General features: G+C 41.9%; 1 protein-coding gene across 4 annotated transcripts in view; it reads left to right on the forward strand.

Annotated features, from left to right (window-relative positions):
* ccar1 (cell division cycle and apoptosis regulator 1) overlaps positions 1–16,977 on the forward strand; it is a 131,172-nt gene that overhangs the window by 101,264 nt on the left and 12,931 nt on the right. For all 4 annotated transcript variants that reach the window (XM_043683131.1, XM_043683130.1, XM_043683132.1 and 1 more), the window contains exons 20-23: positions 10,007–10,095; positions 10,537–10,677; positions 11,616–11,736; positions 15,363–15,548. In XM_043683131.1, the coding sequence (XP_043539066.1) occupies positions 10,007–10,095; positions 10,537–10,677; positions 11,616–11,736; positions 15,363–15,548 (537 nt within the window). The remainder of the gene's footprint in view (positions 1–10,006; positions 10,096–10,536; positions 10,678–11,615; positions 11,737–15,362; positions 15,549–16,977) is intronic.

Genomic DNA, 16,977 nt, shown 5'->3' on the forward strand with positions numbered 1-16,977 from the left:
GGCCTATCACCCTCAACTTAACCTCCTTCCACCTATCGCATTTCCAATGCCGCTCCCCCAAGTCCCTCCTCCCTACCTTTTATCTTAGCCTGCTGGACACACTTTCCTCATTCCTGAAGAAGGGCTCATGCCCGAAACGTCGATTCTCCTGCTCCTTGAATGCTGCCTGACCTGCGCTTTTCCAGCAACACGTTTTCAGATTATGAAAAGATGCAAAACAGCAGGGTTGTCATAATAGGTGACTTTAACTTCCCCAATATTGACCAGGACTTGCATAGAGCAAGACACTTAGGGCACACTTTGTTGGGCGCATCCAATTGGGTTTCTTAAAACATATGGATAGTCCCACTAGAAGAGGGGCCATATTGGATCTTGTATTGGTTGGATCTTGTATTGGCAAAAGAGCCTGGCAAAGTGACTGACCTGTCAATGGAGAGCATTTTGGAAATAGTGATCACAACTCCTTAAGTTTTAAGATAGCTATGAATAAGTCAGGTTGTTGCAAAAAGGTACTAAATTTGGGGAGAGCGAATTATGTCAATATTAGGCAGGAGCTAGGGAGAGATCATGGGGAGTACCTGTCATCAGGCAAGTCCACACTTGACATGTGGGAGTTGTTTAAAGACCTGATCAGAATTCAGGACCAGCATGTTCAAGTAAGGAGAAAGAGCAAAGCTGGCAAGGTGCCTTTGGATAACATGGGAAGTTGTGAATCAAAAAGGAAAAGGAAGCATATGTAAGGTTTAGAAAGCTAAAATCGTACAGATCCCGTGAGGAATATAAAGTAAGCAGGAAAAAACTTAAGCAGAGAATTAGGAGAGCATGGAGAGGCCATAAATGTCCTTGGCAAGTAGGTGTGCTTGCCTTTATTAGTAGGGGCATTGAATACAAGAGTCCGGATGTCATGTTGCAGCTTTATAAAACTTTATTTAGGCCACACTTGGGGTATTACTTTCAATTCTGGTCACCACATTACAAGAAGGGTGAGGAGACTTTGGAGTGGGTGCAGAAGAGGTTTATCAGGGTGCTGCCTGGATTAGAGCGTATGAGCTGTAAGTAGATGCTGAACAAACTGGGGTTGTTTTCTCTGGAGTAGCAGAGGCTGAGGGGAGAGCTGACTGAAATTTATAAAATTATGAGAAGCATAAGTAGGTTGACAGTCAGAATCTTTATCCCAGAATTTAAATGTCTAATATTAGAGGAAATGCATTTAAGGTAAAAGGGGGAAAGTTCAAAGGAGATGTGAGGGGCAAGTTTATTTTTTACAGAGAGTGGGAGTTGCCTGGAATGTGCTGCCACTGTACTGGTGAAGGCAGATACAATAGAAGTGTTATGGGGCCATTTTGGTAGGCATCTGAATAATCAAGGAATGGAAGGATATGAACTATGGGGAGGCAGAAAGGATTAGTTTAATTTGGCATCATGACCAGCCCAATTTGGGCCAACGGACCTGTTCCTGTGCAGTACTGTTCTATGTTATGTGTTCTCATCATAGAATTGTACAGCATGACAACAGACTCTTCATACCAATTCGTCCATGCTGACCATTTATCCTAAATTAATCTAGTCCCAATATGCCAGCATTTGGCCAGTATCCCTCTCAACATCTCCTATTCATCTCCCCATCCAGATGCCTTTTAAATGTTGTAATTGTACCAGCCTCCTCCACTCCCTCTGGGAGTTCATTCATACATGCACTACCCTCTGCATAAAAAGGATTCCTCATTAGGTCTCTTTTAAATCTTTCCCCTCTCACCTTAAACCAATGCCCTCCCATTTAGTCTTCCCTCCCCTGTGAAAACGTATAAACCTCTATAAGGTCATCCCTCAGCCTCTGACGCTCCAGGGGAAATACCCCAGCTTATTGAGCCACTCCCGATGACTCAAGCCCCACAACCCCAGCAACATCCTTGTCAATCTTTTTGGAACGCTGTCAGGTTTACCAACATCTTTTCTATAATCAGGGAGACCAGAATTGAACACAGTTCCAATCGTGGCCCAACCAATGTCTCGTACAGCTGCAACATAGCATCGCAACTGCTATACACTGACAATAAAGGCAAGTGTAGCAAATACCTTCTTCACTATCCTGCCTACCATCGACTCTACTTTCAAGGAACTATGAACTTGGGCTGCAAGGTCCTGCATTCCTCTGACCTTCCATTCTAGCCGCCTTGAAATGATTGCCTACATCGCAGTTGCCTTCCTGACAGCCAACTGAACCTTAAATTTAAGCGAATCCTGAACTAGGATTCGAATTCCCTTTGTGCTTAAGATTTCCAAAGCTTTTCCCCATTTAGAAAATAGTCTGCTCCTCTATTCTTCCTCCCAAAGTGCATAAACATAGAACAAAAAATGTTACAGCGCAGTACAGGCCCTTTGGCTCTCGAGGTTGCACCGACTTGTGAAATTAATCTGATGCCCATCTAACCTACACCATTCCATTATTATCCAAATGTATGTCCAGTGCCCATTTAAATGCCCTTAACATAGGTGAGGCTATTACTGTTGCAGGCAGGCCGTTCCATGCCTCTACTACTCTTTGAGTAAAGAAACTACCCCTGATGTCTGTCTTAAATCTATTACCCCTCAATTTGAAGCTATGTCCCCTTGTGTTAGCCTTCACCATCTAAGGAAAAAGGCTCTCACTGTCCACTCTATCTAATCCTCTGATTATCTTATACGTCTCGATTAAGTCACCTTTCAACCTTTTTCTTTCCAACAAAAGTAGCCTCAGTTCCCTCAGTCTTTCCTCGTAAGACCTTCTTTCTATACCAGGCAACATCTTAGTAAATCTCCTCTGAACCCTTTCCAAAGCTTCCACATCCTTCCTGTAATGCCACCAGAACAGTATGCAATACTCCAGGTGCGGCCTTACCAGTGTCTTGTACAACTGCAGTATGTCCTTGTGGCTCCGAAACTCAATCCCCCTACCAGTAAACACCAACACACCATATGTCATCTTAACAACCCTATAAACCTGGGTGGCAACTTTCAGGGATTTATGCACCTGGACACCTGAGATCTCTCTCTTCATCTATACTACCAGGAATTTAACCCTTGGCCCAGTATTCTGCATTCCTGTTACTTCTTCTGAAGTGAAATGCCTCTCACTTTTCTGCATTAAACTCTATTTGCCACTTCTCAGCTCAGCTCTGCATCTTATCTATGTCTGTCTAACCCACAACATCCTTCGGCACTATCCACAACTCTACTGTCCTCAGTGTCATCCGCAACCCATCCTTCTACGCCCACATCCAGATCATTTATGAAAATGACAAACAGCACTGGCCCCAAAACAGATCCTTGTGGCACACCACTGGTAACAGCTCCAGGATGGAAATTTCCCATCAACCACCACCACTGTTTTCTTTCAGCTAGCCAATTTCTGATCCAAGCCGCTAAATCACCTTCAATCCCGAAACTCCATATTTTGTGCAATAGCCTACAGTGTGGAACCTTATCAACCACCTGTTTTGTCACCTTGAAAAACTCAGTAAGGTTAGTTAAGCACAACCTACCCTTCTCAAAATCGTGTTGACTATCCCTAATCAAATTATCCCTTTCCAGATGATTATAAATCCTATCTTTTATAACCTTTTCCAACACCTTACCCACAACCGAAGTAAGGCTCACTAGCCTATACCAGGGTTGTTCCAACTCCCTTTCTTAAACAAGGGAACAACATTTGCTATCCTCCGATCTTCTGGCACGACTCCTGTTGATAATGATGACATAAAGATCAAAGCCAAAGGCTCTGCAATCTCCTCCCTGGCTTCCCAGACAATCCAAGAATAAATCCCATCCAGCCCAGAGGTCTTTTTTTCTCAGATCTTTCAAAATTGCTAAAACCTCTTCTTTGTTAACTGCAATCTCATTTAATCTAGTAGCCTGCATTTCTGTATTCTCACGAGCAATGCCCTTTTCCAATGTGAATTCGTGGGCGGCACGGTGGCACAGTGGTTAGCACTGCTGCCTCACAGCGCCAGAGACCCGGGTTCAATTCCCGCCTCAGGCGACTGACTGTGTGGAGTTTGCACGTTCTCCCCGTGTCTGCGTGGGTTTCCTCCGGGTGCACCGGTTTCCTCCCACAGTCCAAAGATGTGCAGGTCAGGTGAATTGGCCATGCTAAATTGCCCGTAGTGTTAGATAAGGGGTAAATGTATGGGTGGGTTGCGCTTCGGCGGGGCGGTGTGGACTTGTTGGGCCGAAGGGCCTGTTTCCACACTGTATGTAATCTAATCTAATCTAATCTAATCATTAAGCACTTCTCCTATGTCCGCAGATTCCACACACAACTTCCCAATACTGTCTTTGATTAGCCCTTCTTCTTACTCTAGTAACCTTACTCTGGTCATTCTTTTATTCCTAATATACATATGGAAGGCCGAAGGGTTTTCCTTGATCCTAACCACCAACAACTTTTCTCGTCCTCTCCTGGCTCCTCTTAGCCCTCTGTTTAGATTTTTTTCGGCACACTTCTAACTCTCAAGCCGCCTAACTGAGCCTTCATGCCTCATCTTAATAGAAACCACCTCCTTTCTCCTGACAAGAGCTTCAACTTCTTGAGCAAACCATAGCTCCCTCTCTCAGCAACTATCCCTGCCTGATATATATGTACTTATAAAGGACCCACAGTAGCTGTTCCTTGAATGAGTTCCACATTTCAAATGTGTCCATCCCCTGCAGTTTCCTTCCCCATCCTATGCACCCTAAATCTTCCCCAATCGTATCACAATTACCTTTCCCCCAGTTATACTTCTTTCTCTGTGGTCTATACCTATCCCTGACCATTGCTATTGGAAACCACTGAATTATGGTCACTATCGCCAAAGTGCTCACCTACCTCCAAATCTAACACCTGGCTGGATTCATTCTCCAATATCAAATCCAGTATGGCATTGCCTCTTATTAGCCAGTCTACATACTATGTCAGAAAATCCTCCTGCGCATATTGAACAAAAATTGACCCATCTAAACCACTTAAACTATAGCATTCCCAGTCAATATTGGGTAAATTAAAGTCCCCAATGACAACTACCCTGTTACTCTTGCTTCTCTCGAGAATCATCTTTGCTATCCTTTCCTCTACATCCCTGGAACAATTCAGTGATCTATAGAAACTCCCAACAGGGTAACCTTTCCTGTTTCTAACCTCAGTCCAAACTACCTAAGTGGATGAGTCCTTAAACGTTATCTCAGCTGCTGTAATGCTACCCTTGATTAACAATGCCACATACCACCCCCCACCCCCAACTTTACCATCTCTGTTCTTACTGAAACATCGAAATCCCTGAATCTGCAATAATTATTCCTGTCCCTCCTCTAGCCATGTCTCTGAAATGGCCACAACATCAAACTCCCAGGTACCAACCCATGCTGCAAGTTCACCCATCTTATTCCTGATGCTCCTGGCATTGAAGTGCACACATTTCAAACCAACATCCTGATTGCCGGTGCCCTCTTGCGACATTGTAAACCTATCCCTATCTTCACTACCTTCAATTACAATCCAGGTTCTCATTCCTCCTGCTGCATTAGTTTGAACGTCCTTGCATAAGTAAATTTCTTCCCCAGGATATTGGTATCCCTCTGGTTCATGTGAAGGCCATCCTGTTTGTAGAGGTCCCAACTTCCCCAGAAAAGACTTAAATTATCCAAGAACCCAACACCCTCCCTCCTGCCATGTGTTCAGCTCTGCACTCTCCCTGATCCTCGTTTCACTAGCACACGGCATGGGAAACAACTCAAAGATAACAACTCTATTTGTTCTAGCTATAAGCTTCCATCCTCACTCCCTGAATTTCTGCCTTAGATCCACACCTTTCTTCCTATCTATGTGGACCACGACTTGGGTCTGCTCCCTCACCCACTCAAAGATCCCGAAAACACAATGAGAGACATCACGAACCCTGACACCTGGGAGGCAACACACCAATCGTGAGGCTCTGTTGTTCCCACAAAACCTCCTATCTGTTCCCCTAACTATGGAGTTCCCAGTGACTAAAGCTCTGCTCCACTTTTCCCGCCTTACCCTCTGAGCAACAGGGACAGACTCTGCACCAGAGACCTGTGTTCCATTGCTTATCCCTGGTAAGTCGTTTCTTCCTCTTCCCCCCCCCCCCCCCCCAAAAAAAAGTAGTATTCAACATGGTATACTTGCTGTTGAGGGGAACCATCACAGGAGATCCCTGTACTGCCTGCCGGTTCCCTTTCCTACCCCGATGGTAAACCTTAACGTGGCTGTGGAGTAACTACCTCCCTGTAACTCCACTCAGTGACCCCCTCCACCTCCCGAATGATCTGAAGTTCATCTATCTCCAGTTCCCTGACATAATTCTCGAGGAGTTGGGTGCGCTTCCACAAATGAAGTCAGCAGGGACACTAGAGGTGACCCTCCCCTTGAAGAAGTGATGCTGACTCTGCCCTGTATTGCCATGCACGTCCAAATACTGTGCAATCTCATCCTTAATAATGGACTCAAATCCTACAACGACTGAGGTCAGGCTAACAGGCCTATAATTCCCTGCCTTCTGACTCTCTAACTACTTAAGTAAGGATGTTATATTTGCCGATTTTCCAGTCCTCTGGGACTCTCCCTAACTCCAGTGATTCCTGAAAGATCACCACCAGTGTCTCTCAAATGTCTTCTGCTACCTCCTTCAGCCCATCCCGTCTAGATGATTTATCTGCCTTCAGACATTTCAGCTTCTCCAGCACCTTTTGATGATGGCTGCTGCACTCACCTCTGCCCCATGATGCTCGTGAATTTCTGGTATGTTGCCAGTTTCTTTCAGTGTGAAAATTGATGCAAAGTACCAATTAAATTTCTCCGCCATTTTTTTGTTCCCTATTACCTCATTTTTCAGCGCTCCATTGTCCACTCTTGCCCCTCTCTTACATCTTGGAATTTTTTATGTAACTAACTACCTTACACTTATATTTCATCTTCTCCTTATTGCTTTTTTTTAAATTATCCTCCGTTACTTACCTCGACCATGGTGGCATAGCGGTTAGCACTGCTGCCTCACAGTGCCAGAGACCTGGGTTCAATTCTTGCCTCAGGCAACTGTCTGTGTGGAATCTCCCTGTGTCTGCGTGGGTTTTCTCCGGATGCTCTGGTTTCCTCCCACAGTCCAAAAATGTGCAGGTTAGGGGAATTGGCCATGCTACATTGCCCGTAGTGTAAGGTGAAGGGGTAAATGTAGGGGAATGGGTCTGGGTGGGTTGCTCTTCGGAGAGTTGGTGTGGACTTGTTGGGCCGAAGGGCCTGTTTCCACACTGTAAGTAACCTAATCTAATTATCACATGGTTTTTCTTTTTCTTTCATGTTGTTCCTGACTTCCCTTGTCAGCCGTGGTTTGCTTTATCCACCCCACAGTATGTTTCTTCTTCCTTGGGATGAATTTCTGCTATACCTCACAAATTACCCCCAGAAACTCCAGTCATTGCTGCTCCGTTGTCTTCCCTGCTATGCACCCCTTCCAGTTAACTCTGTCCAGCACTTCCCTCATGTCTTTGTAGTTACCTTCATTCACTTATAATATTGTTGCATTTGATTCCTGTTTGTCCCTTTCAAACTACAAGGTGAATTCTATCATATTAACATCACTGTCCCCTCGGAATTCCTTTACTTTAAGTTCCCTCATCAAATCTGCGTAATTTCACATCACTAAATCCACAATTGCCTGATCCTTAGTGGGCAACACCACAGGCTGCTCCAAAAAGAAACATCTTGTAGACATTCCATGAATTCTTTTCCTTAAGATCTGCTACCAACCTGATTTTCCAGTCCAGCTGCATATTGAAGTTCCCCATGCTAATTGTAATAGTGCTTTCATACAACCTGTTCTATCTCCTGATTTATCATCATCTTCCCCATATCCTGACTATTACTTGGAGGCCTGTACATAACTTTTTTTGTGATTTCTCAACTCTTCCTGCACAGATTCTACATCTTCTGACACAATGTCACTTCTTCATATCAATTTAATTTCATTTCTTGCTAACAAGACAACCCTGCCCCTCTGCCCATCTCTCAGTCCTTTCAATGTTACATATATCCTCTGATGTTTATTCTAAGTGCGCATCTTTGATTGCACACTTCCTGTTTTTACTGTGCTGTTCACTTTTGTCAAGCTCCTGACATCTTCTTTGATGCAAAATCTGTAATTATTATCAGTTAATGAAAGTGAAATAAATTTAATCATGTTACTTTAACCTTCAAATACTTATCATATTTTTTAATCAACCTTCAAAATGCACAATCCTGCCTCGAAAAGGGGCCAAAAACAGTTTTTGCTATATTTTTGAACCTCTGTACTAAGCCCTGGCCAGCAAGTCCCCTTCTCCTTTGCATGCAACCGTTGAACCAAACTTTGTCATCTAGGTCAATCATTTTATATTCTGCTTTAAATCTTCTTTCGTGGATGTTTCTTAAATTTTATCATGTTCCCTACCCTGCTCTATAGTGATTATATTCCATGTGTTTCATCAAGGTGTAGAAGAGGAAGCCACAGACTATCCCAACCTTGTGGGTCTTCGGACTGTGCAGGTTCATTAGCCAACTAGATTGATGTACAACTCAGCCATTTTCCAAGTTAACTAGTCTCTCACGTAGACTGTACCTTGTCAACCTCCCCCTTTGTTACTGTGTGTAGCCCTGGCCTGGCATGGGCCTAATCACACCACTCTTTTCTTATCCTTGGTGGTGTCTCATGGTGTCTGATGTCTGCTTCCCCACCCACATATGACATCATGACATTCTCCTGTCTCTGTGGTTTCTCATGATGACTTCTTCCTCCAAACCCTCAGACTCCACTTCCCCCTCAATGGGTTGATGAGAGTGTAACAGGGTTTTTAATTAGTTCGTGGGATGTGGGTGTTTCTGGGAGAAAGTGAGGACTGCAGATGCTGGAGATAGGACTCATGCCCGAAATGTCGATTCTCCTGCTCCTTGGATGCTGCCTGACCTGCTGCGCTTTTGCAGCAGCACATTTTCAGCTGTGGGTGTTTCTGGCTTGGCTAGCATTTATTAGCGCTATTCATAGGGACACAGTGTACGAAAGCCAAGAAGGTTTGCTAAACCCACAAATCATTTCTAATTCTGGGCATCTAAATGATATGGGGTAAAAGCTAAAAGTTGTGGATACGGGTGTTATAAGGGACCTGGAAGAAAGAGAAACTCCAGGACCTCTGATTTCTCCCTGGGTCATCAGTCTGAAATATCACAAACTGGCATAATTACCTGCACACCCATCAAAGGATCTATTGTCTCAGGCTCATTCCATTGCACCCTCTCACAGCTTTGACTTGACTCCGGTCAAGCAGTTTTTGTTTAAATTAGAGGATGTTAGCATCACTGTAGTTTGTTATCCATCTATAAATGTCCTATAGGGTGGCGATGAGCTACTTTCTTTAAGACTGCAGCCTGAGCAGTCTGTGTACTGCTGTTGGAAGAGGAGTTACAGAATTCTAATGCAACAACATTAACCCAGCCATGAAATTCCATATCAGGATTCTGTAAGGATTTCAGGTGATGATATTCTGACCTCTGCCATCCTTGTTCATTCAAGTGCTAAAATAACATACTGGAGAAGCTCAGCAGGTCTTGTAGCATCTTTAGAGAGACAAACCGTCGTAATGTTTTGAATTCAGTGATTCTTTGTCAGTAAGTAACTTCATGGTAGAAATCTTGAGTTTGGAAGATTCTACAGTTTAATGGTACATGGGATGCCAATCAAGTAGGCTACTTTGTCCTTGGCTCTTTTTAGTTTTGTTCATTCAGTGAAGCCCCGACAACATTTTCTATATAACAGTATGGTTTCTTCTGAGATTAAATTGAACATATAGAAGTAACCTGCCTGGCTTTTTGGGACAGCTGACCTTAAACAAAGTTCCTTCATGCTACCAAATAATGGATTGCGCATTTAATGGTCTTGTCACTATGATTCACTTTTATTATGTGCAGCTTCTCTTGATGTTTTATTAAACTTTGTTTCAACAGATAGAGATGAGGAAGAGAGTGACAGAGATCGGAAGGATGACAGAGTGGAAGGAACGAGGAGATCCAGGGAAAACATTTCTAAAGAGAAGGTGTAGACTCAGTTTGTGACTGGTACAGTCAATAGTGTTTTGGTGAAATAAAATGTCCCATGTATTCTTTTTTCTGCACTTGAACTGTGAGAAACATCAGCTAGAGCTATTATTATGGTCTTGTAATTGCATTCAACTTTATGTTGTGTATGGAGAATTTATTTTAAAAGCAAACTGAGGCTTTGGTGGGTGCATTTGTATGAGAGTTGATAATAGTTGGGGACGTACTGGTGAATTAGCAACTTTGCAGATGAGCTGAGAGTAGTACACAAGACTTTTACCAGTTTAATTGTCATTGTCCCAATGTGCTAGTACCAATACATAAATTAAATCAGAGGGTACAGACGAGGATTCAATGCAGGTGGAAAAAAGCAAATTTTCTAGCCTTAAAAAAAACTATAATCAGTTTTGTGGCCTGACTACTTGTCTTGATTCTTTAAGGAAAAGAAACAGCTGTTCACGCACAACAAGGATCTTCTTCTTGCTTTTGTCTATTTTGACCAAAGTTACTGTGGTTTTTTGCTTGAGAAAGATCTTGAAGAAATCATCTACACTCTTGGACTCCATCTTTCACGTGCACAGGTATAATTTCTCATTCATTTATTCTACACTGTTGGTCAATGGTATCACAGTCAGGAAACACATCAATAACAAAGGAAATGATGCACTTCTTAGCCACTAAAAAAAGTCTGCAGTGAAATAAACTGAATCTTAGCCAGTAAGCAAAAATACAATTAAACAATGCAGAAATTCAGAGATTTGGACAGATTGGGGAAAAAGTGTGCTGCAGTCGCTCTGTGGTAGAAATCCTGACAGGGACAAATTACCTAGGTATCCATGGACTAAGGAAAAATGGGTTTGTGCTTATAATGCTATTCAGTCACTGTGGCTCTGATTAGTAATTAAACCCTCTGTCAGTGAAGTCAATATTGGTCAAGATCAGAGTGGTGCTGGAAAAGCACAGCAGGTCAAGGAGCATCCGAAGAGCAAGAAAATCGACGTTTCAGGCAAAAGGCCTTCATCAGGTCCCTCATCCCTGATGAAGGGCTTTTGCCTGAAACATCGATTTTCCTGCTCCTCGTATGCTGCCTTTTCCATGCTGTGCTTTTCCAGCACCCCTCTAATCTTGACTCTCATCTCCAGCATTTGCAGTACCCAATTCTCTGAAGTCAGTATCTGGCTGTGTCTCATAAATTGAGAGATTCCTGTCTTCTATTCTGATCACAACTGGAGTAATTTTGACCTTTAGGCTGGAGAGGGCAGATTCAACCAGTCATATTTGCTGCACTGGTTCAAGCTGTGTTGTTCTAGGATGAAGAATAGTTAGAGTTCCTACTGTGGATAAAATATTTGTGGATATTCCCTGTATGTGTTCAGATATGGCCAACAGCAACATGAAGTGGGGAAGAACTATCAGTGGAACAAGTAGTTAACAAGAATCGGGATTTTCAGAAGTTCAAAGGAGAAGACTGATCAATTTACCTGTTATAATTGTTGACTTTTAAAATTTTCATTTCCAGGTTAAGAAGTTAATTAGTAAAGTTGTGCTGCGAGACTCTTGCCTGTACAGGAAACTAACTGATGGCTCTAAAGATGAAGTAAAAGTGACAGAGAATGAAGTGGAATCTGATCATTTGTTAGGTATTGCACCTCTTTTTATTCATCCTGTCCCAGGCTGTAAATTTGTGAAACTCGGCCTTTTCAATTTGCTTGACTTTATAGCTGCCGGCTCCAACACTCAATTTATAAATTGAAGCTTGATCTTTTGCCTATGGTATTTTTTTTAAAAAATTGGCTGAACAGTACACCCATTTATTGTCTGAGTTTGCAGATAAGATTTCCATTGCATGCCCACACTACATCTGCAGATAGCCGATAACACTCGTACCAGATGCTTTCTTAGCTGGTGGGATTTGAATTCACTTGACAGATCTGGAATTGAAGCTGGTCTTAATAATACCAACCATGAAACTATCATCAGTTGTTGTAAAACCTCATTCGCTAATGTCTTTTAGGGAAGGATATCTGCCTTTCTTAACCCAGTTATGCCTACTCAAGACCCAGACTAATGTGGTTAACTCTTAATGGCCTTCTGAAATAGCCTATCAAGTCACTCAGTTGATTTTGGATGGGCAACGAATGCTGGACTTGCTGCAATGAATGCTGGACTTGCTGCAATGAATGCTGGACTTGCCTCAATGCCCACAGTCCACAAAAGAGTCATTTAAAAATCTAAGTCACTTATTTGTAGAAATAAAGGTTTGATTTTTTTTTCTATAGGTCGTCTTATTAAATTCAGAGGTGTAGGACAAAAACAACCAATTACCTATATACAAGTTGACTCAATTTTTATCACAGTGGTGACTTACTTCATTCTTTCCTTCTATAATCTACAAGCTTTTATAAGAAACAGTTAACTCTTTGATTTCCATTCTCCTTGATGCCCTGCACTGTGGTTTTCACCTTTGCCCTTACTTTCTAAGCTTATATTAAGCTGGGCTTCAACAAAATTGTTTGTTTATTCTACTTTTAAAACTTAAAATCATTTGGAGTAAATTTTAAAATTTGGTGCAAAGTTATGCAAGCAATTGAGGTCAAAACTTCCATGTAACTGTTAACCAGAGTGGGATTATAGGATAACAGTCTGTCTATAACAGTCTTATTAACTATACAATCAAAACAGGATGAAATAAGAGGGTATTTTCAGTTAATGGAATGTTCAGGCAGAGTTAACAGATGAATGAAGTGGAAGTCATGTTAACAAAATTGATGGGAATTTCTTTGAGGCTCTAATGAGCAGAAAAGATAAGGGGGATCTCGTGGATGAGTACATTTAGATTTTTCAGAAGGCTTTCAATAAGGTCCCTCAAAAGGAGTTTAATAAAATTCAAGCGAGTCTGTTTGGAGGGAATAAACTAGCATGGAATGAGAGCTGGTTAATGGAGAGAAAATGAAGAAGAAGTGAATGGGTCGTTTCTGGTTGGCAGACTGAATAATGTGGTATTACGAGGGTTTGTGTTTGGGCTGCAGCTATTCGATATTAATGATTTAGATTTTGGGGTTAAAAGTAATATTTCCTAATGTAATAAAACAAAGCTTGGCGGAAGTGCGGGTTGAGGAGGGTGCAAAGATACTTCAGAGGAATTGAGAAGTTAAGCGAGTGGATAAAAGAATTGGAAGAAGAAATATGATGTGGAGAACTGAGAGGTTATCCACCTTAGTGGGAGAAGCCGAAATAGAGTATTTCTTAAATAGTGAGACTGGAAAATATTGACTCTGAAAGGAACTTGGGTCCTTGTTCATGAGTCACTCTAAGTTAGCAAGCAATACAGTAAGCAATTAAGGCAAATGATATGTATGCTTTAACCACTTTATCATTAGTGGATTTGAACATGGGGTAAAGATGTCTTCGTGTAATTACACAGAACTTCTGTGACACTACACAGGTTTAAGGTGTGATTTGATGGAAGTCTTCAAGCTTTCTAAAAGGAAAAGAGAGGATAGAAAAGGGGATTGTATAAATAGGAGGCATTGTTTGAAAATGAAGATCAGACTCTTTCAGAAGAATTGTATGGAAGCACTACTACACACAAGGCTGCTGGAAGTTGGAGTTGTCTTCCGCAAATGACCGTTAATTCTAGTTCAGTTAATTGTAAATCTGAGAAGGACAAATGTTTGTTTAGCAAAGTTCTTAAAGGGTGCGCAGCAAAGACAGGTATATGGAGTTAAGGCACAGATTACCTTATATAGAGGTAAGTCACAGATTAGCTATGATTTCAGTGGCAGAAAAGGCTCAAGGGTTGAATGGCCTACACCTGTGTTTTGGTCTCCTTCACTAAGGAAAAATATTAACTGTAGAGGGAATGCAATGACAGTTCACTGAGCTAATTCCTGGAATGGAAGAATTGTCTCATGAGGAATCATTAATATTGTGGAATTGTTATTTTGCCCCAGCTTGACACTGTGCCAATCTCCTGCCTTTCCCATAATGTTGCCCATTGTTTTTACTTAAATAAACATCTAATGCTCCTGAGTGCCTCAAATAAACCAGCCTCTAAGCAAAACATTCCAAGCACAAATTGGCTGAAAAAAGACTGGGACTGTAGTTTTTGGAGTTTCGGAAACAAAGATTATTTTATTCAACAATAAAAAAAACAACCTTGCAGGGGTTAACAAAGTAAATGCATCGAGGATATTTCCCCAGTTGGGAATCTCTAGAACAAGGAGTTGCAGCCTCAGAATAAGCAGCAGGCCATTACAGTCTGTGATGATGATGGAGGCTCACTTAGACAGTATAGTCAAGACTGAGATCAATAGAAAGTAATACTAAAATTTAAACATTATGGGATGTGGGGGTAAATGCTTGAAAATGGTGTTAAAGTAGAAGATTAACCATGATCTCATTGACTGATGGAGTGGGCTTCAGGGGCTGAATGATTTTCTCCTGCTCCTATTTCTGGTGTCTCTTCTTGTGCTGCTCTTTCTTAGCCTCCCGTTTATTTCTGTTTATTGTTTTCCTTTTTTCTAATTTTTCTTCCTTGTTCTGGGATAGGTAGTATTGAAGGAGAGTGGTGAAGAAGCGAGGTGCTGAACGCTATGGGTCACAGAAACATAAGACAGAGCTCACAAACTCTTGAAAGACCCTATTGCCTCTGCAATTTCTTATTGTACTTGAAACAGAGGATCTTAGTCTTTGGCTTTAGTGAAAAAGGACAGGACAATTCTGCACCACATCAGCCAGTAGAACTTATAATATAAAATTTTAAAATTCTGCAGTAAGAAAAAGAAGCAAGTTCTAACATTGTTACTTCTGTCCTCACCCTAGTCGGCAAATTTCATTAATTCTATCTTCCAGCCTCCACCTCTCTGTTCACTCAAGCCACCCCGATTCTTCCACTCCTCAAGCTCTGTACTTCCCATCCCTAGGGATAAACCATCCATATTATTAGCTAAGCACTCTCCAATAGCATCTCTTTTGTGTAAGAACGTTCTCCCTTCTTGCAGTCTTTTCATCTTTATCGCATCTTTCTTGGTAATAATCTGGAGTAATACTGTGCAATTGCATACTCCCAAGGGCAGGCACAAAAGATTAATTGCAGAGTTATGCTCACTGTCCACTGCCCCTATCAAACATTCCGAGGTCAAGTGTAATATTTGAAACTGCACAAGTTCACTTTCCATAGAAGTGGTAACTTTTGTTCTATCATTATGGGCTCAATTTGAATCCATTTCCAGCGATGACATGCCTCTTTGTATATTTATTTTAGGAAACAAACTTTTGTTGCCTAGTTTGACAGTGAAACCAGAATCCAGCAACGGGTCAGAAAGCAGCAACTTGATTGTTTATAACGGAGCAATGGTGGATGTGGGAAGTTTGCTGCAAAAATTACAAAAGAGTGAAAAGACTCGAGCAGAAATGGAACTGAAAGTACAGTCATTGGAGGGCAAGATAGGTAAGAAAATTGGAGGGTGAGATTGTGGGGTTCTGTAAAGAATAATAGACAGAAATGCTCCCAAAGAAAAGGCTGGGAACATGTATTGTAAATTACATGTAGCTTCTTCACCTTTCTTCAATCATTTAAAGGTGCTGACGCTTGAGGTATGGTTTCTTGTGACTGACTGGCTGTTTTCATCACATTACCCAAGTGATCAATGTTTGTGGATCATTCTGGACCACTGGTTGTACAAGATCTCATCTCATCTGATCTTCATTCAGTTGCATATATGACATCAATCAAGATCCAGACCGCATTTGGATATTTGCCGTCTTATCTCTCTAGTGAGAGCTAGATTTAAATCCTGTTACAGCTGATATTTCTTAGCGCAATCTCATTGAGTCATATCACCCAGTACAGAAATTGTGGGGGATCAAATTCATCAACCTTTCTGGAAATTTTGTTTGGCACAGTACTGGACCAGATCAAAAGTAAAGCTTGGAACTTCCTGACTTGTAACAGTCAAGAACCCTGGATGACAAAAGATATTGAAGGTCTGACCAGAAAAAAGGAGGACGCATAGCTCAGGTATAGACAGCTGGGATATAGGGAATCCCTGGGAGTATGTAGGGGATACAGGAGTTTACTGAAGAAGGAAATCAGGAACGTGAAGAGGGGGCACAAGATAGCCTTGGCTGAGAAGATTAAGGTGAATCCAAAGAGGTTCTTTAAATATATTAAAGGAAAAAGAATACATAGAGAGAGAATAGGATCCCTTAAGGACCAAAGTGACATGTATGTGTGGAATCACAGGGGTTTGGCGAGGTTCTCAATGAATATTTCTCCTCTGTGTTTACCATAGCGAAAGACATGAAGCCTTGGGAACTTGGAGAATTAGTAGTGGTATCTTGGGGACAGTCCATATCACAGTAGAGGAGGTGTTGAATGTATTGGAATGTATGAAGGTGAAAAAGTCTTCTGGTCCTGACCAGATATATCCAAGAACCCTGCAAGAGCTAAGCGAAGAAATTGTGGAGGCCCTGGCTGATATATTTGCATCATCGTTAGCCACAGGTGAGGTCCCGAAAGATTGGAGGGTGGCGAATGTCGTGCCCTTATTCAAGAAGAGGTGCAAAGAAAAACCTGCGAACTATAGACCATTAAGCTTAAATAGGTTAGCTGCGAAGATTATGAGGGATAAGATATACATGCATTTGGAAAGACAGCTGCAAGGTTTGTGAAGGTTTGTAGTTCAGGTTGAGGTTTAGAGTGTAGGTTTGCTCGCTGAGCTGTAGGTTTGATATCCAGACGTTTCATTACCTGGCTAGGTAACATCAACAGTGGCGACCTCCAAGTGAAGCGAAGCTGTTGGCTCCTGCTTTCTATTTATATCTTTCTCCTGGATGGGGTTCCTGGGGTTTGTGGTGATGTCATTTCCTGTTCGTTT

Source organism: Chiloscyllium plagiosum, chromosome 46 (genome assembly GCF_004010195.1).
Source record: "Chiloscyllium plagiosum isolate BGI_BamShark_2017 chromosome 46, ASM401019v2, whole genome shotgun sequence".
NCBI lineage: Eukaryota > Metazoa > Chordata > Chondrichthyes > Orectolobiformes > Hemiscylliidae > Chiloscyllium > Chiloscyllium plagiosum.